This window comes from Schistocerca nitens, chromosome 3, assembly GCF_023898315.1.
Source record: "Schistocerca nitens isolate TAMUIC-IGC-003100 chromosome 3, iqSchNite1.1, whole genome shotgun sequence".
Classification (NCBI taxonomy): domain Eukaryota; kingdom Metazoa; phylum Arthropoda; class Insecta; order Orthoptera; family Acrididae; genus Schistocerca; species Schistocerca nitens.
The window spans coordinates 55,507,112-55,533,358 of NC_064616.1; the positions used below are offsets into that span (position 1 = coordinate 55,507,112).

General features: G+C 41.8%; 1 protein-coding gene across 2 annotated transcripts in view; it reads right to left on the minus strand.

The window, feature by feature from the left end:
- Nucleotides 1–26,247, minus strand: part of LOC126248017 (ras-related protein Rab-4B) — a 111,616-nt gene that overhangs the window by 45,228 nt on the left and 40,141 nt on the right. Inside the window, exons 1-2 of one of the 2 annotated variants that reach the window (XM_049948602.1) lie at nt 25,112–25,263; nt 22,489–22,706 (exon numbers count right to left, since the gene is read on the minus strand). In XM_049948602.1, coding sequence (XP_049804559.1) covers nt 22,489–22,706; nt 25,112–25,260 — 367 coding nt within the window. In that variant the 5' untranslated portion in view covers nt 25,261–25,263. Of the gene's footprint in view, nt 1–22,488; nt 22,707–25,111; nt 25,264–26,247 lie in introns of those variants that run through there. The other variant, XM_049948601.1, reaches the window with a different exon arrangement.

Consider the following 26,247-nt stretch of genomic DNA (forward strand, 5'->3'; position numbering starts at 1 on the left):
TCTGACTGCGTGTTCCCAAAGGTGTCATGTATTTGTTGGTCTTTTTGACCAGTGTTCCCCTCTTCCAAGAGTTTTGTTTTCTTTGTTGCAACATTTCATCAATTTGATTGGAAGTTTTGCTTTTACACTACAGTTAATATTTTTGTATTCATAGCGGGACAAAAAACTGTAACAACTCCCATTTTAAGTTTTAAATTTAAGTGTTCCATTATTCACACACGTAATCCAATTTACTATGGAAACTTGCTACAGCAATAGAAATATCTCCATTAAAATTCATTAAAATACATTTTTCCTGTTTTCCATACAGTTTTACAATGGAAGGTCTGAAATATGTTTCAAATTGGTTGAAAAAAATTGTAGCCTTTGCACTCTCTCAAGATTACTTTGAAAAATCTGACTCGGAAGTAGATTCAGATGAGTCATACATTCCGAATGAGGACCTAACTATCCTAGATCCTCATAATGAAACAGATAATGATGATGACTCTCCCAATGATGATGATCATGGTGATGAAACTATTTGAGAAATACTTGAAGTAGAAAATACACCATTCCGCGAAGAAATCGGAGAACAATGACAGCCTGACACAAGTTCTAGCGGAAGCAGACTTATCACTCCACAGCTGCCTACTGATGTTTCCAGCTCATCTATGTGTTCAGACCATGACAATCAAGATGAGAGTTGTCTTCCAGTTTCTTACTATGGCAGAAATAAATGTTTCACATGGTCATCAGTTCCTGTACGTTCTAGGACATGAACAGCAGCATCCAACATCATAAAAGTACGGCTATCCAATACACAAGGTCCTGCCCTCGCTGTGGGAAAAAAAAACCAATGCCAGGTAAGTATGGCACCTTTTCTTTACCAACAACATGACAGACGACTGTAATTCATACCAATGAAAAGTTGGCGAAAATGTGTTCTGCTATTGAACTAAAGGAAAGTATAGCATACAAAGACACTAACTGAAGTGAATGCTGTGGTTGGACTCTCAGTTCTTTGCACCATATTCAGATCAGCAAGGGAGCCTATGAACTTGCTGTTTTCCACTTCAGTCTTGGGCAGGCCAATTTTTTGACCAATTATAACAGAAAAGTGATTAAGAGTATTGCTTAGAGCATTTCAATTTGATGAATCGGGCACGAAGAAACAGAGGGAGAAAAATGATCCAGCTGCTGCTATTACAAAAACATTTAACAAGTTGATTCGGAACTGTCAGCAAATTTATACCCCTGGAGCACATTTGACAGTTAATGAAACTTTGGTGCCTTTCAGAGGGCTGGTTAAATTCTGTATATACACTATGTGATCAAAAGTATCCAGACATCCTCAAAAACATACATTTTTCATATTAGGTGCATTGTACTGCCACCTACTATCAGGTACTCCATATCAGTGACCTCAGTAGTCATTAGACATCGTGAGAGAGCAGAATGGGGCACACTGCGGAACTCACGGACATCGAACGTGGTCAGGTGATTGGGTGTCATTTGTGTACTACGTCTGTACGCAAGGTTTCCACACTCTAAACATCCCTAGGTCCACTGTTTCTGATGTGATAGTGAAGTGGAAACGTGGAGGGATACGTACAGCACAAAAGCGTACACGCTGACCTTGTATGTTGGCTGACAGAGACCGCCGACAGTTGAAGAGAGTCGTAATATGTAATAGGCAAACATCTATCCAGACCATCACACAGGAATTCCAAACTGCATCAGAATCCACTGCTAGTACTATGACAGTTAGGCAGGAGGTGACAAAACTTGGATTTCATGGTTGAGCGGCTGCTCATAAGCCACACATCATGCTGGTAAATGCCAAATGACGCCTCGCTTGGTGCAAGGAGCGTAAACATTGGACCATTGAACAGTGGAAAAATGTTATGTGGAGTGATGAATCACGGTACACAATGTGGCGATCTGATGGCAAACTGTGGGTATGGCGAATGGCCGGTGAACATCAACTGCCAGTGTGTTTAGTGCCAACAGTAAAATTCGGAGACGGTGGTGTTATGGTGTGGTGACGTTTTCCATGGAGGGGCCTTGCACTCGTTGTTGTTTTGCATGGCACTATGACAGCACAGGCCTACACTGATGTTTTAAGTACCTTCTTCCTTCCCACTGTTGAAGAGCAATTCAGGGACGGTGACTGCATCTTTCAACACAGTCAAGCACTGTTCATAATGCACGGCCTGTGGCGGAGTGGTTACGCGATAATAAAATCCCTGTAATGGACTGACCCGCACAGAGTCCTGATCTGAATTGTACAGAATGCCTTTGGGATGTTTTGGAATGCCGACTTCATGCCAGGGCTCACAACCGACATCGATACCTCTGCTCAGAGCAGCAGCACTCAGTGAAGAACAGGATGCCATTCCCCAAGAAACCTTCCAGCACCTGACAACGTATGCCTGCGAGAGTAGAGGTTATCATCAAAGCTAAGGGTGGGCCAACACCAAATTGAATTCCAGCATTACCGATGGAGGGCTTCACGAACTTGCAAGTCATTTTCACCTAGGTGTCCAGATAGTTTTGACCACATAGTGTATATGTGCCCAAAACACCCACAAAACAGCATGAAAGTCATGGGTCTGGCAGATGTACATAATGCATATAGTTAAAATGCTCCCATCTACTGCAGCAAAGGATGTGATGGAGCCACACTTTCTGTAGCAGAAAAAAAATTTAGCATCCTCACTCAATCTGTAATCCGTCCATCTAAAGGGCTCTACGGCACAAAGAGAAATATCAGTTGCGACGACTGGTTTGTTCTTCAGAACTTGCTCAGGAGCCACTAGCTCACAATTTGACATTAGTTGGGACACTACAAAGGAACAAACCCCAGATACCAGCCGAATTTCAAGCAACAAGCGCTTGTGAATTACGGCTTTACAAAAGACATGACCGTGTTTTCTTATGTCCCCCAAAAAATAAGGCAGTCCTACTTCTATTGACAATGCATCATTCCAATTACACTGACATTGCAAATGGTAAACTTGAAATCATATCTTTTTATAATGGCACAAAAAGTGGAACAGACACACTAGATATGGAGTGCAGTGTTGATTCTGCTAATCGTAAAACAAGAAGGTGGCCGTTGACAATTTTTTATCACATAGTGGCCATGGCCAGACCAAACGCAAGTATTCTTTATGGACTTTTTGAAGAAACAAAAACCGTATCACGTTTTGATTTCCTGAAAAGAGTCTGCTATATTTGGTCCACAATTTCGTGAAATCCTGACTGGAAACCTCCAACCCGCCTCAAGAGCTACGAAATATTATTTCATCTGTAGAGGAAGATGCAGCAAAAGAAAAACAAATTGTTAGCCAATGCAATACATTTTTAGTTTTGAGTTGATAACACTTCATGTCCAACGGACATGCTTGAGAAAAGAAAAACTTGTCGATTTTGTCCATATCAAAAAAAAGAGGAAAACTGCATACAAATGTATTTGTTGTGAAGAGCCAATGTGCTTGGAGTGTTCATGAAAAGTGTGCAAAACTTGTGCCATGAAAAATGAATGTTAAATTTTGTTGCTGCATTACTTGTGAGTATTCAGTTTCTTTACAAGTAATTGTCATAATGTTAAACACAAAAAGTTTCCAAACAAGTAAAATGTAAACAACCAAATACTGCAGACTGAAGTTCTTTCCAGTAATAATTTTGTATTTGTTGGTAACATAACAAATTTTATGGTTTAAAAACTTAGTATTATGTTTATTTATGCCTTAAGGATTGATAAAAACGATTTGGAACAGCGAAAAGTTCAAAAATGGGGAGAAAAATGTAGTTTATAAGTTCTAGCGGTCTACGATACTGATGTTCCACCTAACTGCCGAATAAAAGATGTCCTAGTTAGAGGGTTAATAAACTCTAAACAAAAGATATTGATGCTTTTTTCCCCGTTCATAAATAAAACAATGTATTTTTGAAACTTTCCAGGCAGTTTTATAAACAGATATTTTTAACTTTTTGAGTCAAATGATGAAATAACTTATTGTAATTTTTTTTTAACTTTCTTACATCGCACATGCATGTATAACAGCAGCAAGTAGTAGATGTACTCTTTATGATTTTCATATGGATGACTAAATACAGCTTGCTTTAGTTCATTAAATCAAATGACAAGTGAATAAGAAATGTAATAGGAAAACAAAAAATTCTTTGATGGATCCGATTCAGACACTGAAGAAATTAATGAATCTGATGAGATGACGATATCCTTCCTTTTGATTTTGGATAAACTGATTGAACAACTGAACAAGAGAGTTTCTTCTTATAAGGACTTCAATGAACCATTTACATTTTTGTCAAACATGAGTAAGCTAAGTCCACCTGAAATCTGGAAAGTGTCATCCAGCCTTCAGCAAGTCTACAATTCAGTTCCTGAAGACTCAGTTTACACTCCAAAAGCTACATCTCTGATGTAAACAATAAAATATGAGTCATACTCTCTTCCAGAATGATGCAAGATGCTAAAAGGTAGCAACTTAGAGAATGTTTACCCAAATTTGAACATAGCTCTTCAAATATACTTAAATACTCCTGCTTTCAGTTTCTCACAGAAAGATCATTTTCTGCTGTAAAACATGTAAATAATTATTTAACATCACAAAAAGAGGACTGTCATAGTTATCTTTGTGTCCTTGCAACTGAACCAGACCTGACAACAAAACTGGACTATGAGGAAATCATATGCTTGTCTGGAAATGACAGGGCAAGGAAAAACACTTTGTTATTTCACTGATCAGTGTTTTGCCTGTGGTATCTTTCCAAGTGTAATGTAAGTTGTTTGCACTGCTTCTATTTAATTTTAATGAAAGGGCAATTATAGTGTTTGCATTTACATTTACTGTGTGACACTTTATTAAGTTTTAACAAAATTATGGAAAGGATAGTTGCTACTTGCATATAATGGAGATGCTGAGTCACGTACGGGTACAACAAAAACACTGCCAAAAAATGAGCTTTCGGCCAAGAAGGACTTTGTTGGAGATAGCGCATGCCTACACCCACACAAGCAATCACACACACATGACCACAGTCTTTGGCTGCTGAGGCCACAATGTTTTTTTTTATAAAAGCATGGTTTCAGGTTCGCAACTCATAGTTAAGTATTACACACACAAAAAACATCCCCACATGTTAGACAAACTTTTATAAATATCTGTATTTCAGGTGTTTTTTATTTTTATTTTTTGGAGGGGGGGGGAGGACAACAGAGATTTTTGATCAGGGGCATCAGGAGTCCTAGAGTCAGGCCCTAATCAATGACAAAATATATTGACTATAACAGGAAGAGGGGAAAATCTGATGGTAAAAGGTTCAAATGGCTCTGAGCACTATGTGACTTAACTTCTGAGGTCATCAGTCGCCTAGAACTTAGGACTAATTAAACCTAACTAACCTAAGCACATCACACACATCCATGCCCGAGGGAGGATTCGAACCTGTGACCGTAGCGGTCGCTCGGTTCCAGACTGTAGCGCCTAGAACTGCACAGCCACTCCGGCTGGCTGATGCTAAAAGATTCTTAAGTATATCTTTGAATGATACACTGTAACACACGACCAATAAGGATACTTACTACAACCCTGTGTACAGACTATTACTCGAAATATGCTGAAGTCCCCATAATTTAAAATCACACAAATTCAAAACAACGACAAAGGCACACTCTTTTCGAAAAAATTCACTAGCTAACAAATTTCTGTTTCATTCCATTATTATTAGAAATACACACAAACTATATAACTCACTTGGACACTGCAAAACTGTTCTGTACATACACACATCAGTACCATAATTGCCAGTAAAGCATGCACAGAACTTTTCAGTCTCTCTACAGTCAAATAGAACATATCTGTTATCCACCACCATCACGTTTTTCAGCCTTATATGATTTGCTGTTTGTTACAAATCTACTGTTATACCACAACAGCTATTACATAACAAATGATACTTTTTGCATACGGAAAATTGGCCTTTGACTGAGAAAACTAAATATTTGACACAGTAACACTGTTGACGCACAAACCAAACAAATCCAGGTTTTTCAAATAGCAAATTTAATTCAATTGTTCACATATGCACAACATGTTTTCTTTAACCACAACTGTACACAGCTGGAGGTTTGGTCATCTGTGATTGTGTAAAATGGTGTTAGTAAACCAGAAAGTTATTCACAACCTGATACAAATTAGTACATTAATACTGTGCAATATGTTCAACATTTAATACCTCATCTCTGGATTGGTCTTTGATTGATGTTCCTGTGGAGTTTCATCAGAAAGTACTAGAATTACAAAAGTGTGTAAGTAAAATTATCACTGTGGAAATACCAAAATTTCACTTCAAATTTGGTTTTCATACACATTTCTGTTCCTAAGTTAACCAATACACTAGTATTGGGGTTTATAACTGTATATACACCACATGATCAAAAGTATCCAGTAGACATTAATATGGCATGTATCCATCTTTTGCCTTTAGCTCTGTTGGGGAACCCTTTCAATGAGGTGTCTAAATGTCCACAGAGGAATAGCAGCCTATTCTTCCTCAACAGCTGAAACCAGAGAAGGTGCTGCGCAGTTTGATGTGTCACATCAGGGATCGCGCGGCCCCTTCCGCCAGAGGTTTGAGTTCTCCCTCAGGCATGGGTATGTACGTTGTTGTTAGTTTAAGTAGTGTGTAAGTCTAGGGACTGATGACTTCAGCAGTTTGGTCCCTTAGGAATTCACACAACACATTATACTAGCAGAAAAGGTAGTGATACTGCATGCTGGGCTCTTGAGCGAAATATATAACTCATCCCAGAAGTGTTCCATTGGGTTCGGATTGAGACTCTGGGCAGGCAAGTCCCTAACAGGATGTTATTGTCCACAAACCATTACCTCCCAGGTGCTGCTTTATGACACGGTGCAGTATCATGCTGATATAAACATTCATGATCTACAAATCGTTCCTCTACTGTACACAGTTCACAAAGCTGTAAAATGTGTTCCCTTCATTGCAATATGGGAACCACATCCTAACCAAGAAAGATAACCCCATCCTGTAACACCACCTACTCTCTACTTCACTATTGGAACTACATATGATGGCAGGTAACATTCTCCAGACATACGCCAAACCCAAACCCTTCTACTGTACACTATTCTTTTTAACTCCCGACGTGCAGTCATTGTGACAGCTGGTTTGCTGGTAGCACTTTGGAACTCACGAGTGACTCCTCCTGCTGATTTCATGTGATTTTTATAACCATACTCTTCAATGCTTTATGGTCCCTGCCTGGTCTTTGTTCAGTTGTGGTTGTTCCTTTGTGTTTATACTTCACAAACACATCAACGACAGTCAAACTTGAGCAGGTTTAGATGGGCTGAAATGTCCCTGATGGATTTGTTACTCAAGTGGTGTGTGTGTGTGTGTGTGTGAGAGAGAGAGAGAGAGAGAGAGAGAGAGAGAGAATGCATGTGTAAGAGAGAAATAGTGGAAAACCGTAAGCGGGCTAAGTGCACAGAGAATGTGGTTGGAGCAAATTTGGGAGGAAGCCATCAGACAGGGTAGCCTGTTGGTGACAATGAATAGTCATTATCAGCTATTCCACAATCACATAAGCAAGCACACCCCATGCACACATGACTGCTATCTCTGGCCCCTCTGGAGAATCTACGAGGCATGTTGGAACTCTATGTTAATGTTTAACAACCCAAGTCCAGGATAATGAACTTGTAAACACATCATGGCAAAATCCTTGATTAACTGTGGTGCAATAGAAACCTACTACTTATCACACTTATGCTGGCTTTCAAAGGATGGTCTGCAAGCAAGTGTGTGGCTGTCAAGGGGAAACTCTGTGATGATCATCAATTCTACCAATTAGTGTTTGATGGGGAAATACCTATCATGATCCCATCAGTGCGAGCGATTAATATCTTTCTAGCATGGTCAGTCTCCTATACGGTTGTTAGCTACAGTGCAGGAGTGATCTGAAGAACAGTATGAGATTTCTCATCTCATCCCACATTAGACCTCTGCCCTATTTAAATCACATGTGTGGGGACAAACCTGACCACATGAGAAAACTGGTCTGACCCTACATCAAGAACCCCTCTCTCCCCACCAATGACCTTTGGGATGTTGCCCTAGCTGCCTGGGAGGAGGTGGCAGAAAAAGAGTTTTATGACTCACCCTGCATACTTTTTGCCCTGGTGGAATGCAATGGTCATTTAAGTGGAAGGCTTCTGGACTGCAAATTAAGTGAAGAAGAAACCACATGCTGAATCCTTTTGAGGGCCAAAACAATCTTATTAAGAACCTTGAACTGTTTTTCCATCAATTTTGTATTTTTATGCATTAAACATATTAATCAAATAAAACAAAAAAATAATTGCCAAAAGTGGGGTTCAATCCAAATCCTGCTATTGTGCAGTTGTTTATCGGCCTGTTGACTATATCATCAAACTGTGAAGTCCATATACTAAGTACTGCAATATTGAGGTATTTCTTATTATCGATCTGCCCTTGACTTCACCTCACAACTTCATGTTCCTTTTCTACATTTGAAATGCAAGGAATGTCACCGAGAAGATTTTCTTGAGTCTTTTATAAAAGACTTGGCTTTCTGCCAAGTGTCAATAAGGCATAAACTCCTTCAATTACATACAAAATTACAGATTCCATTATGTTTATGAGCACTAATGTAAGCTCTGTAAAGTGATTGGCTAATGTGGTATGTGGAGGGCATCTACATCTACATACATACTCTGCAAACCACTGAAGTGCTTGGTAGATGTAGATGATGATGATGATGATGATGATGATTTGAGGTCAGGGGCGCTCAACATCGTGGGCACCAGCGCCCTGACGAAAAGTCAGCATGCCAATCCCATGAGTGGGGACGAAGGCTGTCCCCACATGTAGAGCAGGTTATAATATATTAAAGTCTGCCTCCCTTCCCCACCAATTTAGGGATAAGGCCTGACAGTTCACAAAATTTCACAACTTTTGTAACACTGGAAACAGTATCTGCATGGATGGTGGGCAGATCTCCATTAAGACTCAGGGCTGCCCTAATATCAGTACATAGGGCACACGTGGCCAAAATATGCTGAACTGAAACTGGCATGCCACAAACTTCACACAATGGTGGAAGCCACGTGTTAAAGGGCTACGGCCGATGCGCAGTCTGGTAAGCAGAATCTCCTTCCAGTGGTGGGGCTGACATGAATTCTGCCATGCCTTTGCAGTCAATTTGAGTGACTGCAGTTTGTTTTCTGTCATCTGCAACCATTCAGTCTCCCACTGACACATAATGTGTCCGTCAGAAAATGAGATGATGGCATGCAAAGGGATGAGATAGTGACGGACAGCACCATCCCGACATGCTTCCTTGGTGGCTTTGCCGGCCATGTCGTTTCCCTGTATCCTGATGTGGCAAGGTACCCAGCAAAAGTTCACCTCCTTGCCATGGTGTTGGAGCCACTGTAAGGAGTCATGGATGAGCTTAATCAGCTGGTCTACTGGATACAGTTGGTGCAGTGCTTGCAGTGAACTAAGTGAGTCGGAACAGACAAGAAATCTTGTATGGTGATGTCTGTGAATCCTTTCCAGTGTCATCAGAATGTCATATAATTCTGCATTATAATTTGTAAATTGTTCGGGAAGACACACTTTAAAAACCCAATCGGGGAAAACAGCAGAACATCTGAGGACATTCTCTTGCTGGGATCCCTCTGTCTAAACAATGATAAAACTGTGGTACGTACATAAAATGGACAAAAACAAAGCTATAAAAACATAATCTGGAGTACAAGTTTTTTTGTAGTGTGTAAAGTTTAAAATCACTTTGAGCCTTTGAAGACACCAAGGTAGCAATGTTGTTTCATCACTGGCTGTGTATTTTGATGTCTGATAGGTCCAAATCCTTGAGACAATCTGTAGCACATATCCCAAATGGCTTGGTTGCACAGGGCCAATTCCTGAACAACCATTCAAAGGTGGGTTGGACCACTGCACTAAATGCCAATGACTGAGGTGACACTGAGATTTTCAGTGCCTGTCAAGCCAAAAGGACACAGCGCCGAATCCAGAGTGGTGATTCACCAGCCTCTGCACACAGACTCTGAACTGGGCTGGTCCGGGAGGCTCCAGTCGATATCCAAATACCCTCACAGTGGACAGCATCTATTATCTTGAGGTAGGACGTATGGGCTGATCCGTAGACCACACTGCACGAGGTGGGACCCTCCGCTAAGGCACTACAAAATATCCAATGACTGGAAGCCCTTTGTTCATAGATCATTCAGGTATGGGAGCAAAGTTAATTTCAAGTCAAATAATAAACCCAAAAAGTGCACAGTTTCTTGAAAACGTAAACTATTGCCCCCCATTGCGAGCACTGGCTGGTTAAAACTTTGACTCCCACAGCACATTGTGTGCATTGAAGTCCACCACAAGGAGGAACGGGCACAGGAGTGCCTAGAAGAGTTCTGTCGGTGCTTCTGCATCCAAAGCATCATTAGGTGGAAGATACAAAGAACACACTGTGATATTAAAGGGTACTAGAACTTTCACAGAAATTTTTTGTATGGTTGTGGTAAGAGGGACAGGAGAGGAGAGCATCTGTCATCAATGAAAACAGTCACTCCATCTTCAGCTCTGTCTCCAGTAATATCGTCCTTCCTGTCTGGGTGGTAACCCCGCAATGCAGGTGTGTTGGTGACTTTAAGATGCGTTTCTTGTAAGAAGATGCAGAACAGTTTCTCCTGGACCAGGAGCTGTAATTCTTCCAAATGTGAGAACATTCATTTAAATTCCACTGAAACACAAAAGTCCTTGTGGAAGCCACTGTTTAGTGAAGGCTGTTTGTGTCTTTCTTCCTTGGAGGTGTTGACATACCAGGGAGGTCAACGGGAATGTTAGCTGGTTCCTGGCCCTCCAGTTACTCCGACTGGAAGTCCATATCCTAAAGAGCAAATGTTGGTTGGTTGGTTTTAACGAGAGGGGAAGGGATCAAACTATGAGGTCATCGATCCCTTGTTCCTAACAAAACAATGCCACAAGTGTGAGAATAAAACAGATGAGACATATAACACAAAACGGAAAGAAAGGAAAAACCACAAGAAGGCAGGAAAGCCAATGAACACTAAAAGGAACAAAAGAGGGCAAGAAAACAACAGAGAGATGCTAGAAACAGAAGAGAGTAAAACAAGACAGCAGATTACAGTGGCTGGCCAACCATGAGAGTAAAAAGGAGAAGCCAGCCACACTGCAACACATTAAAACCTTCACCCCAAAAGCACAAGGGTGGAGGACACAGAGGGACAAAGGACATGTGCTAAAACTTAGATCAAATGATAAAACCCACCCTCACAAATAAAATGTAAACCTAAATCAGCCAATGAGGCATTGTCAGATAAAATGAGTGGCAACGAGTCCGGTAAACCAAGATTTTGTCGCTGGTCAGTCAAAGTGGGACAGTGCACCAGAACATGGGCCACTGTCAACAGGGTGCCGCACCAACACTGAGGCGGGTCTTCAAGGAGCAGGAGGTAACCGTGGGTCGCCCAAGTGTGGCCAATGTGGAGCCAGCAGAGGACAACTGATTCCCTGCGAGAGGCCCGCATGGAAGACTTCTACACATTTGTAGTCTCTTTAATGACACGCAGTTTGTTCTGCATACTGTTATGCCATTCTATCTCCCAAAACCAAAAAACCCTGTGGTGCAAGTCAAAACGCAGGTCTGGTTCAGAGATTCCCATCTCCAGAAGCAGTTTCTGCGTAGCTGTTTAGCCAGCCTGGTGGCAGGTTCGTTGCCTGGGATTCCGATGTGACTTGGGGACCAGAAAAACACCACTGATTGAATGGACCGTTCCAGGGCATAGATGGACTCCTGGATGGTTGCTATCAAAGGATGACGAGGGTAGCACTGGTTGACAGCTTGTAGGCTACTCAAGGAGTCAGTACACAGAAGAAACACTTCCACAGGGAATGAACAGATGTGCTCAAGAGCACGAGATATAGCCACCAGCTCGGCAGTGAAAACACTGCAGCCATCGGGCAAGGAAAGCTGTTCAATATGTCCTACATGGACATAAGCGAAGCCGGCATGAGCATCAGCCATCGAGATGTCAGTGTAAACCACTTCATGGCCTCGGTACTTGTCAAGAGTCGAGGGGAAGTGGCAGCCGAGAGCTACGAGGTTAACTGAGTCCTTAGGCCATGTGAAAGGTCCAGGCGAAGCTGCAGCCTAGGTGTACACTATGGAGATGTATGTGAATGGACCTCAAGTATAGGTGGTAAAGGCAAGGATCAGAAAGAAGGGATCGGACACGAACTGCAATTGAAAGCCCTGACCTGGGCCGCCGATGCGGGAGTTGAACTGCTGTGGGTAGGAAAAGGAGACGGTAATTCGGATGCGCAGGAGAACTATGAACATGTGCAAAATAACTGCCCAGCAGTTGTGCATGCTTAACCTGCAATGGAGGCACTCCGGCTTCCACAAGGACGCTGGACTGGACTCATCCTAAAAGCTGCTGTCACATTAGGCGAATGCCACAGTGGTGCACTGGGTTGAGTTAACGCAACGCTGAGGGCGCCACCGGACCATAAACCAGACTCCCGTAGTCAAGGCAGGATTGAACAAGGGCTCTGTAGAGCTGCAGCAGTGTAGAGCAATCTGCAACCCAGTTGGTGTTGCTCACGTAGCAGAGGGCATTGAGGTGCTGCCAGCACTTCTGCTTAAGCTGACAAAGGTGGGAAATCCAAGTCAATCGGGCATCGAAAACCATTCCTAAGAATCGATATGTCTCCACTACAGTGAGTGGATCATCATTCAGGTAAAGTTCTGGTTCTGGATAAACGGTATGGCAACAACAGAAGTGCATAACACACGACTTTGTGACCGCAAACTGCAAACCATGTGCTAGAGCCTATGACTGCCCCTTGTGGATGGCTCCCTGTAGGCACTGCTCAGCAACACCAGTACCGCTGGAGCAGTCTGAAATGCAGAAGTCGTCTGCATAGACAGAAGGTGAGACGAACAGCCCTACAGCTGCTGCTAGACCATTAATGGCTACTAAGAATAGAGAGACACTCAATACAGAGCCCTGCCAGACCCCATTCTCCTGGATATGGGCAGAACTATGGGAGGCATAAACTTGGATACAGAAAGTATGAAGCAACGGGATTGAGCCTCGGAGACCCCACTCGTATAATGTGACAAGGATATGATGTCGCCAGGTCGTGTCATACGCTTTTTGTAAATCAAAAAAGACAGCACTGAAAGACCCAAGTCGAAACAAGGCCCCAGGAGTAGACAACATTCCATTTGGACTACTAATAGCCTTGACAGAGCCAGCCCTGACAAAACTCTACCATCTGGTGAGCAAGATGTATGAGACAGGCGAAATACCCTCAGACTTCAAGAAGAATATAATAATTCCAATCCCAAAGAAAGCAGGTGTTGACAGATGTGAAAATTACTGAACTATCAGTTTAATAAGCCACATCTGCAAAATACTAACACAAATTCTTTACAGACGAATGGAAAAACTGGTAGAAGCCGACCTCGGCGAAGATCAGTTTGGATTCCGTAGAAATGTTGGAACACATGAGGCAATACTGACCCTATGACTTATCTTAGAAAATAGATTAAGGAAAAGCAAACCTACGTTTCTAGCATTTGTAGACTTAGAGAAAGCTTTTGACAATGTTGACTGGAATACTCTCCTTCAAATTCTGAAGGTGGCAGGGGTAAAATACAGGGAGCGAAAGGCTATTTACAATTTGTACATAAACCAGATGGAAGTTATGAGAGGTGAGGGGCATGAAAGGGAAGCAGGGGTTGGGAAGGGGGTGAGACAGGGTTGTAGCCTATCCCCAATGTTATTCAATCTGTATATTGAGCAAGCGGTAAAGCAAACAAAAGAAAAATTCTGAGTAGGAATTAAAATCCATGGAGAAGAAATAAAAACTTTGAGGTTTGCCGATGACATTGTAATTCTATCAGAGACAGCAAAGGACCTGGAAGAGCAGCTGAACGGAATGGACAGTGTCTTGAAAGGAGGGTATAAGATGAACATCAACAAAAGCAAAATGAGGATAATGGAATGCAGTCGAATTAAATTGGGTGATGCTGAGGGAATTAGATTTAGTAAATGAGGTTTGCTATCTGGGGAGCAAAATACCTGGCGATGGTCGAAGTAGAGACGATATAAAATGTAGACTGGCAATGGCAAGGAAAGCATTTCTGAAGAAAAGAAATTTGTTAACATCAAGTATAGATTTAAGTGTCAGGAAGTCGTTTCTGAAAGTATTTGTATGGAGTGTAGTCATGTATGGAAGTGAAACGTGGACAATAAACAGTTTAGACAAGAAGAGAATAGAAGCTTTCAAAACGTGGTGCTACAGAAGAATGTTGAAGATCAGATGGGTAGATCACATAACTAATGAGGAGGTATTGAATAGAATTGGGGAGAAGACAAATCTGTGGCACAACTTGACTAGAAGAAGGGATCGCTTGGTAGGACATATTATGAGGCATCAAGGGATCACCAATTTAGTATCGGAGGGCAGTGTGGATGGTAAAAATCATAGAGTGAGACCAAGTGAAGAATACACTAAACAGATTCAGAAGGATGTAGGTTGCAGTAGGTACTGGGAGATAAGGAAGCTTGCACAGGATAGAGTAGCACGAAGAGCTGCATCAAACCAGTCTCTGGACTGAAGACCACAACAATAACAGTCTACTTTTACCAGCCACTATTTATTTATACCCACAATATGTTTCTGAGGGACCAAAATCTCTGGAATCCACAATAAGAGTTGCTGCTGCTGCTGTTGTTGTTACTTTAGGGTGCAAAACAGTTGAGGTCGTAAGTACCCATGTCATATAACTTTAAATAGTAAGTTACCAGATGCAGTTGATACTCAAGGCCTAATACTCAGAGCCTAGTCAATGAGAGTAGAGGGGTAGCTTAAAACAATCACTTCCCCTTTGAGGAGGGTGCTCAAACGGTTGAAAACTAAATTTCCTTCACCATATTACTCTGACAAATAAAAAGCAAAATGTGATCTACAGCTCATGCTGTATCTGCTAAAACATCTTAATTCAGATTACAAACATATATTAAAACATAAACAGTTATTAAATTTGCATTGGGTCAGAAAATAGCACACTGTCAATGGTTGGTTGCAGTAAGCACAGAGTAGTGCAGCATCTCCATTTAACAAATGACAGTGACTGAAATGACAATGCTGAATACACAGCAGAGCTGAAAGTATTTCCTCATGACAGAAGGGGCGAGAGGAAGTCATCCAAGCTGTTGGGAGGCATTTAATTTCCCAGAGATTGTTCCCATATGGAGAAGACCAGTGTTCATGCCAGAGGGACACAATGTTCCTACGTGCAGCAACACAGAGATCATCTGAAGGGACAGAATAGCTAAAAGGCCTAGGTAATCAGACTGCAGCTTTGGTAGCACCATCGGCAGCTTCATTCCCCGACGCTCCAACGTGACTAGGGACACAAGTGAAAATTACATTGGCTCCATAATCAGCGAGCGGCTGGAAGCACTTGCATATTTGTTGTGTAGGACACAGAGGCTCTGGAGGGCAGTAAGTGAATTTGAACATAATACACAATTGAGAAGCCTATGTCATCGGACGTACTCAGTGGCCTGATAGAGGGCAGAAAGTTCTGCAGTAAAAATTCAGCACTGGTCTAGAAGCCAGTATCTAAAATGTTTGTTGCCCATGACAAAGGCGCATTTGATACCACGGAGGATCTTAGAACCATCAGTGTAGATGAAGGCGCTGTCTCCAATTTGCGTGCAAACTTTGAGAAACTTACAGTGATATGTCGAATCTCGAATAATGCCCTTGGGAAGCAAATTAAGTTCAAGATGAACACAGACCCTGCATGACGCCAAGGTGGTGAAGGGTTTTCACCCATAGAGAAAGTGACAGGTAATGTAAGGTTAAGCTTCCAAAGCACTATATGAAAGCGAAACCTGAGAGGCAAAAAGGAGTTAAGCTTACCCCATATTGGCAGTTGAGGGAGTCATCAAGAGAGGAGGCATAGGACGGATGATCGGGCATAGAGGACAGACGGCACGCAAGCACCAACTCGAACCCAGAACACATGGTGCGGTAAGAAGTTCTGGATAAAAATTGGGAGCTTTTGGTGTTGCAATGTGGTGTCATAAGCCTTTTGCAGATTGACACAGACGCCTATGAAGTGTTGACGTCAGGCAAAAGCTGTTTGGATGGCAGACACCAGGTAAACCCGATTATCAGTATCGGAACAGCCTTGGTGAAACCACCCTGGGACGGAGCCAGAAGACCCTGATAATGCTTTCTCATCATTGCAATCTGAACTCACCTTCGATCCAGATGCAGTTAAAAAAAGGCACAGATATGAGGCTGACAATTCACTGGTTGGTTCTTGATCATTTGGTCAAGGATGCAGTCTGGTCCTGAGGCTGCAGGCATCAGGACAGTGGGCTAGGACATTGACGAATTCCCGCTCACTGAATGGAGCATTATATGGCTCCAGGTGAGGTATAGTAGAAGACAACTGCTTTAGCTCCACCCGATGGTTTAGGACAAGAAAGGCAGGTTGATAATTCTCATATGCAAAGGCTTGAGCACAACGCAGAGCAAAATGCTCAGCAATGGCATCTGGGTCAGTGCAGACAGTGCCATTCAAGGTATCAGGAGCACCTGCTGTGCTCTAGCATCTGTAGAGATGTCTGATCTTTGCCCAAACCTGCGAATGGGAGACACATGGTCCGATGGTTGAAACTACAATTCCCAGCATTCTTGCTTCTGTTGTTTTATTAGGTGATGGACCTGGGAATAGAGCCATTTAAAAGCAATGAGATGCTCCAGCAATGGGTGCCATTAATGGTACTGGACAGCTCGCTTACAATCTCTAATGGCTTCTGAGATATCAGATGCCCACCAAGGTACTGTCTTTTGTTGAGGCAGATCCAATTAACAGGGGATCAGCTACCGAAAGTGGCGGAAAGTCAGCGCCGGCATGCCAGTCGGTAACGACAGAGAAGAGAAGGCTCAGAAGAGGTCAGCCAATTGCACACTGACCGACCTCCCTCCAGGATAACAATGCAACAGCAGCGGCCCCTAGGTGAAGACAACATAAGCGCCGCACCTGACTGGTGGCAGCCCACTTCGATAGCAGCTTCAACATTAGCCACTATGATAGCAGCTTCAATGTTAGCCACTTTCATAACCGACGCATTGTAGCTTCTTCAGTAGTAATCTCCGCGTAGCTCAGTTAGAGCTCAGCAGTCACTGCAGTTCAGTTTACAGATTTTGTTAGTAGCCGTCACTAGGGCCAGAAGTGTTACTTGTGTTTGTCTATTCTGCATAAGACAATATTTCGTAGGTCGCCTTTTGCTTGCGAGACATCTGTGTAGTTACACTTGTGGATGATCAAGTACAAAGGACTACAAGAATTCTCAGATCAAAGTTAAGTATTTGTACTTGTTGTAATGAAACTCATTAATACGAGTTGTTTGATTGATTGTCTAGCGAACCGAGTATGTAGGACTCCTAGACACAACACAAAGAATGGCTGTAGTTGTATTCTGGACTGCCTCACTGATCTCTCTGTGCAACAGGGAGCCAAGGGCAACAGCAGAGGTGAAAGCATCCCAGTCAACACTGTTGAGAGCCCATCTGGGCAAGCATTAACAGGAGAGACACTGAGTGAAGATTGAGAAGTGGTCACTACCACACAGGTCATTGTGGACTCTCCAGTGGATGGATGGGAGATAACAAGGGCTATGAATGGAAAGGTTAATGGTCAAGAAAGTTCTGTTTACCACACTGAAGTTTGTGGGGGTACCAATACTCAAGGGGGCAGAGGTCACATTGTGCCAGTAAGTTTTCAAGGTCTTTACCACAGCCAGTGATCATTGTTCCACCCCACAAAGGGTTATGGGCATTTAAATCTCTCGAGATTAGGAAAGGTGGGGGGAGCTGAGAAACCAATATATGTTCTGAGACACTTCACCATCAGGAGGGAGGTAAACATTGCAGATAGATGTCTTGAAATGCCTTTACCTCAACAGTCATAGCCTCCAAAGGTGTATTAAGAGGCACAAGTTTGCTATAAAGAGTGTCCAGAACCTATGTGCAAACTCTGCGCAACACCATGTCATAGGTAGCATAATTCTTATATTATTCTTGGTATCCACAAATGGCTGTGGTCCACGTTGCTGGAAATTATGTCTCCTGAAGGGCAATGCACAAGGCAGGTGAAGTGCTTACAAGCTGTCATAGCTCATCCGGGTGATGGAGGAATCCACTACAATTCCACTGGAGAACGATGTTGTCGATATACTGTAAGGCCATGAAAGGACCAAGTGGACAGGTTATGCCCTATGATCACCTGCTGCCACTTTTTGAGGGGTTATGGCATCAACACATGTAGGATCTGGGATCAGTGAATTGGGGCATCAGGGGTCACCGGAATCTCTGCCGCAGCTGTGGAACAGGTGGGAACTGGTGGCATCAGGGCCTTCTTGGAAGACTTTTTCTTGTCTTTCCTCTACTTAGATGATTTCAATAATTGTGAGGGCATCTCTAAATCACTTTCAATGACATATGATGATCACGACGTCTTGTGATCAGCAGCTAGTGACTCCTTCAGCCACTGGCTGGTGTCCAGTTGTAGACTGGCAGAAACCTTCGAAGAAAGTGTTCCAAGGGGCCCCTTCCTGGCAAAAGAACCCAAAGGGAGGTGATCTGTCTCCAACTGTGATGTGGGAACCATTGTCCCTGGTGGGTGGGAAGCCATCAATCCCAAAGTAGGTGTGGGGGAAGCAGCAAGAGGGGACCTCCCAACCATCAGGGGGACAAGCATGGTTGAGCAGCCCTGAGGGCCTACTGTAAGAGGTGTAAAGGGCAGGAGTACCATCACCAAAGGGGGCATCGTCACCATAGCTATAGCAGATGACACTGTTTTACATACTGGGTGCAACTGCTTGTACTTCTTCTTGGCCTCTTGGCAAGTTAGTTTGTCCAGAGTTTTGTTTTCTGGTATTTTCTTCTGTCTCTGGAAAACATTGTAACCTGGTGAGCTAGGAGAAAGGTACTTTCCACACTTAACACAGATGGATGCAGGGGCACAAGAAGCATTCGTATGCAGCTCTTATCTACAATCTCTACAAATGGTGCTAGCATTGAAACATGTAGACATGAACCCAAATTACAAGCACTTGAAGCAGCTCATGGTGGGGAGGAACATATGATTTCGCACTGCATCAGAATACCATCACCTTGACCTTTTGAGGCAATGAATCTGCCTCAAAGGCTAAGATGAAGGCACCAGTAGTGACATTATCGTCCTTTGGCCTTCTATCAACACAATGGACGAGATTAACAACCCATCGCTCCAAGTTGAAGTGTAGTTTGTCATCTGATTGCAAGAGAAGGTCTCAGTGGGAAATGAGGCTCTGAACCAGATTTAGACTATTATGGGGAGTGACAGTCACCAGTACGTCACCAGTTTGTTACAGGTGAGCAGCACTCTTGACTGGGAAGGGGATGCTCTTTTTATTGAAACTGAGGTACTATTACCAGTACAGTCTTTACAGATGACAGCATTCTCCTCCTTGGTAGCAAACATGATCATGAGCTTCAAGAAGACACAAATGAAGGTACAAACAAGTTGGCTGATTGGTTTCGCAGAAATAACCTAATAATCAACACAAAGAAAAGTGCCTTACTGAAGTGTCATCTAAGAAGCAGGCAAATCGAGCCAAAGATGAAAATTCATGGCAATAGAAACAAGATTTTCCAGCCTGTGGATACAGGGAAACTGAAAATGAAAGCACACATCAGCAAAAACAAGTAGAGAGCTGAAGCAGCATGTTATTCCGAGGCACACTCTTGTACAGCAGAAGCCTGGAGACTGTTCGCACTGTTTCATGGTGTAACGCAATACAGTCTCATATTCTGGGGAGTCTCTCCATGTAGCTCAGACATTCTCCTCACTCAGAACAGAGTTGTGAGAGTGAGGCATTATACGAAGCCAACAGGAACACACAGATTTCTCTCCAAATAACTTCTTGGCAGCGTTTAAATATTGGAAATGTGTAAGATTATTAAAAGTAGCATTACTAAATTATCAACAATGTGAATGTCTACAATAATGGTGCAAGACATAAAATAAAACTATGTTCAAACAATGTGAACATCTGTCTTCAAAAATTCACCCTTTAACCATTAAGTTTCTGTCCTTGTATCACAAAAATCTGCAAGCATTCACGCTTGATCATTGTCTCTACATTGTACCAGAATTTTTGGCCAATGTGTATTCAGAGAAACACAAAATCAAATGCAGACATAAATAAAGCTGAAATTGAATTGTGTTCGGAGCAAATGGACAATGGCAAAATTAAGGATATATACTCATATTTTGCAGTAATAGTTCCATGCGCTTTGCGAAGAATTCAAAAATCAGTGAGTTTAGGTCAAAAGTATAAGTAGGAGTATATAAAACAGACCTTTCATGAAAAAGCAATTCAAATAGTGGTACAACTTTTTCATTCCTCTGCTTGCAAACAGCATCATAAATGCATTTATCTTTTACAAGGAGATGCAAAACACTGACAAAAGGAAAAATGAGAAATATAACTTCTCCAAGTTGTATATAGAATTAGGAAATTCTCAGGGTTGCAACACAATCAAGATACAGAAGTTTTTTCTTTCTTAGGTCTGCACAGATTTAGTAGCAGGCATTTTGCCACAAAAACTCACCACCTATTGTGGAAAAACTGCAGCACCAGACATGTGCCTGCCAATGTAAGAAAGAACCACAAAGGAAAAGTGTTCTGAAAAGAAACGTCTTTGTGGTGTCCAAATTATGATGATGTTCTCTGTATGCCAGAGTGTTTCAAAACACACCACGTAGAAGCATATTATGTGCAAAATGTCCAGCATATCTCTTGATGCTTGTTAATTAAGGTTACTGTATGGCAGTAAGTACTGTAACTTATTGTTTCAAATATGTATTTATACAGGATCGTCAAAACAGTCTGAGATGTCTGTAAGGGTGTTGAAGGGTAGCTTGTGGTGAGAAATAACTTTAGAAAAAATTTTGAAATGTTGCACCATATCTGAGTTAATTAGCCACGAAATTAGTCAAGCAGGATGTTAAGCGTGCAAATTCATGCAGCCTGGCAGAGACAGTGTTGCCAAATGCGTTCTTCATTTGGTTTCTCTAAAACCAAACAAGGCAGCGATACAAAAATTAGACATGGGAAATTAGCAAGGATCAAACCTGAGCCAAAGGCTTAGCAGTCTTGTGCACTATCATCTACAATATGGGAACAATTCAGACTGACTGCATCTGGTAGGCCGCTTGAATTTGCACGTATATCAGCTTGACTGGCTAATTTCAATGCTAATTAACTCAGAAATGGCACAACATATCAATTTTTTCTTAACAACTGCTTCTCAGCAGACTGTTTCTGACCACCCTGAAAATGTACGCATGTATTAATGTTGTACACTGAGGCTGTTATTCCCCTGGGCAGCAATATCTGTGATTATGTCTGGTCAATGCTGTTAAGTTGGCAGTACGAGTGGTATCGCTGACTGATGAAAGTTTTAACTGTAACTTATGTTTAAAATAGAACAGGAAGCTGCTCAGTAACATGACTGATTAAAGTAGACTGTGTACGTATATATATATATATATATATATATTTCGTGAAATATATTCACAGGAACCAGTGCTGTGTGTGTAACTTTTTCTTAAAATGCTGAATGTTGAAAAAGTCTACATTCTCTGATATTTCTCAAGTTGGCACCAGTCAAGTGCTGACAACAGCATTGTTCTATTCATCAGCTTTGTACTGCTAGCAGTGATTACAGAAAGGGCTTTCATTACTCTGAGTTTAGTGGTTTTAAATTTGGGGATGCTAGGGACGGGAGGGGGGGGGGGGGGACTAAATGTAACTAGACATTGTATAGAAAACTATACTATATTTCAGACTTCGCATTCATGAACTTCAGTTCATCTAACATCATTTCATTGTCATGGTCACGGGAGTTTGCATTTGGGTGTCTGTGTGGTTGTGCATGTGAATGCATGTACTTTTACTAGAAAAGACCAAGAGGATGAAAAGCAGTGCAAATAATGTCTCCCATTACATGTTTCTACGCTCCACACATCAGTCTGCTGTAAGTGAGTACTTGGCTTCCCCTTATTTTATGTACTCTTTTACCTAATTTTTAATCTGAGAAGGTGAATACCAACTCTCTTTCATGAAGTTAAATGATAAACAAAAGTTCTTATCAGAAAATGGTTATTTGATATAATTTGGAGTGTCATGAAGTAGTTAAATATATTTTCAACAAACTTTGTAACAGATATGTTATGCGACATCATTAATTTTTAAGGTTCACATGAACTATTATAGTGCCATGAGCAAATGCCAAACTTACCATTCTCCTGAGCAAAACAGCTGGCTTCCAGGAAGGTAACTTCTCTTTCAGCATCAAGGTCCTTCTTATTTCCAACAAGCAAAATAACTATGTTTGGACTGGCAAGTGATCGTGCATCTGACAGCCAGTCTGCCAAAGCATTGAACGAATCACGATTTGTGATATCGTATACAAGAAGAGCACCAGCAGCACCACGGTAATAGCTCCTTGTAACTGATCTAGAAAGAGATACAGTTTGTTGGTTTCATATTTCAAAAGTAAAATGAAGCTGATTAACTTAAATACAGGGCGTTACAAAAAGGTACGGCCAAACTTTCAGGAAACATTCCTCACACACAAAGAAAGAAAATATGTTATGTGTACATGTGTCCGGAAACGCTTCATTTCCATGTTAGAGCTCATTTTATTACTTCTCTTCAAATCACATTAAGCATGGAATGGAAACACACAGCAACAGAACGTACTAGCGTGACTTCAAACACTTTGTTACAGGAAATGTTCAAAATGTCCTCCGTTAGCGAGAATACATGCATCCACCCTCCGTCGCACGGAATCCCTGATGCGCTGATGCAGCCCTGGAGAATGGCGTATTGTATCACAGCCGTCCACAATACGAGCACAAAGAGTCTCTACATTTGGTGCCGGGGTTGCGTAGACAAGAGCTTTCAAATGCCCCCATAAATGAAAGTGAAGAGGGTTGATGTCAGGAGAGCGTGGAGGCCATGGAATTGGTCCGCCTCTACCAATCCATTGGTCACCGAATCTGTTGTTGAGAAGCGTACGAACACTTTGACTGAAATTTGCAGGAGCTCCATCGTGCGTGAACCACATGTTGTGTCGTACTTGTAAAGGCACATGTTCTAGCAGCACAGGTAGAGTATCCCGTATGAAATCATGGCGGTGAATCGAGGAAGTACAGTACATACTGACAAAACTAAAATGAGCTCTAACATGGAAATTAAGCGTTTCCAGACACATGTCCACATAACATCTTTTCTTTATTTGTGTGTGAGGAATGTTTCCTGAAAGTTTGGCCGTACCTTTTTGTAACACCCTGTATAAGTACAGATTGAATTAGAACCGCTGAAATACAATGAGTGAAGTTAATATGAACGAAATTAAGGATGATGCACGAGGAATGTGATCTGCACATGGATGTCAGGATTGTGGCTAGGAGAGATGCTTCCAGTGGCTAGCTGTTAACAGGAGCCCAGATGTGTGAAGGTGAAAAAGAGTCCTGTGCAGGTGAGGACTAATTTAATGGGAGATAATTTATTCTCTTATGGAAGTTTTTGAGAGACAGAAGTGAGCGATTATTATGCACGAGAAAGAGTTTTAGATGGGAGTGTTGAAAAAAATGTTTTACTGTAGTTTCTGACACTACAACCACAAGTTCTCTGAAGTATTTTATGGGAATATCACCAGTGAGGGAATGGATTATATGGAGGACTGTGGCTTACCCTTCCATGTATACTAACTGAACTAAAATCACTGAAATGGAATGAATGAAGCCAATGGAGATTAAACTAATGAATACGCAATGGCATGAAATCCATTCCAAAAAGGATGAATGCCTCTAATGATTCCTTCCTATTACTTCTGAATACTGTAGTCAGATACTATCCCACACGATATGCAGAAATTGTACCACCGCGAATGGGCTTTAGAGCAGACTCAGGAATGTTAATATCTCAGGAACATTAACACCTCAAACAAATCTGTTCAACCAGTGACGCTATTTCCACATACCCTGTGAGAGAACCTCTTCTTATAGTTTACTTTTTGATCTTCTAAGAAATTGTCTTCAGATCTTACATTCCTTCATCTACAATAAGAATAAACAACTTAAATGTGATCGTGAATGTGTGAACTGAAACATGTTACAATATTATAGAGATCGCTGTTTTTCCTGGAACAATGTTCCAAATCATTTCTCTGCTTGAAGTATTTGGAAGTAATAGAAAGTAACATCTGTGTCACTGAAAATTCGAAATGGCATTATAGGTGTGCCTGGAACAACTAAATGGTTACAGCAACCACTTGAAATAAACGGCACAGCGACCACTTGAAATAAATGGCAGAGTCCTGGTCTGCCACAAATTTTTGGGTGTCATCACATATTGAATAAAATTTCTGAAATTTTTTCACTGATTCCATTTCACACAACTGAATCTTAATTATATTTCATTCCCTATTGACTCAGCCTGCGAAACAACTCTACTACCACCAATGTACATCTCATGTAAGGATCATGAAGACAACATAAGAGAACACAGGACTCCTGTGGAAGCATATAAACAGTTGTTCTATTTGTGAGTGGAAGAGGAATGGAGCTGGCTAGCAGTGGTACAATGTACCCTTGCCATCCTCCTATGATCACTTGTGGAATACATATGTAAATGTAGAATAAATGTTTACTATCAAACAGTTTATAGCAGCTAAGTAAGTCACTAGGTGGTGGAACATGTTGCTGAATACAATACTGATGACTGTTTCCTTAACAGTGTCTGTTGATCCTTCTTCAGCCAAATAGCTACTTTGAAACGCACACGATGGAGATGGAAGATAAAAACGGACAATCTGATGGCTTTCTAAGTGTAGACACGGAAAGAGAGCAGGTTACCTGACTCGCCGAGGCCAGCGTGAGGCAGCTTGAAGCAGCATGGAAAATTTCTCTCTCTCATCTAATGAGGCAGCACACAATGGCAGCCAGGTGGCAGCGCCAACTGGTGCAGAACCGTGCCTGCCGGCAAGCCAGAATGTATGAAACATTGTTTGCCAGCCATTGGTGCCACAGGTTGGTGATGCTCTGCACTAACAGAATCATGGTGTACACCCTGCAACATTTCTCAAACAATTTTACAGAAACTATTCAGGGTAAACAAATGATTTTCATGTTACTTATAGCTTTGTATGTCAGCTTCATGATGAAGTGTCTATTATTTCATTAATGATCATAATTATTGTGATTTTTCACATTTAAGTAAAACAATGAACAAATTCTAAAAGTTTGTAATGAAAGGTCACGATGATTTTGCATTAGGTGCATATTACATCATACATTGCTTTGTATAAAATTTAGCTAACATACCAAATTTTTCTTTAGAACTGGGAGGAGGTTTCTATCTCCAATACCAAGAAAATTTGTTATATGTAATACACTCAGTCTCAAGCACATGCGCCCGTTGTTTGGTTGGTTGGTTTAAAGGAGAGGGGGCAGGGACCAAACTGTGAGGTCATCGGTCCCTTGTTCCCAGTAAAATAATTACACAAGGGAAAGAAGAAAAGAAAGGAGACGTACAGCACAATAACAGGAGAATGGAAGAACCAAAAGAACGACAGAAGGACAACCAACACTACTATGGACAAAACAGGAAAAGAAAACCACAGAGAGACGCAAGAAACAGGTAGAAGGGATAAAAACAAGAGAGCAGATGACCATGGCTGGCCAACCACGAGAATAAAAAGGAAAAGCCAGCCACTCTGAGACACATTGAAACAGCCAGCCTAAAAGCATTAGAGTGGACAACACAAAGGGACAAAGGACATGCGCGAAAACTTATAAAACGTAAAACTAAATTAGCCAATGAGGCGTTGTCAGCTAAAATTAATGGCAACGAGTCTGGTAACTGAAGAGTTCGTCGCAGGGCGGACAAAGACGGACAGCTCAACAAGATATGGACCACTGTCAGCCGGGTGCCGCACCGACCTCAGTAGCCATGTGTCACCCAAGCGTGGCCAATGCAGAGCTGACAGAGA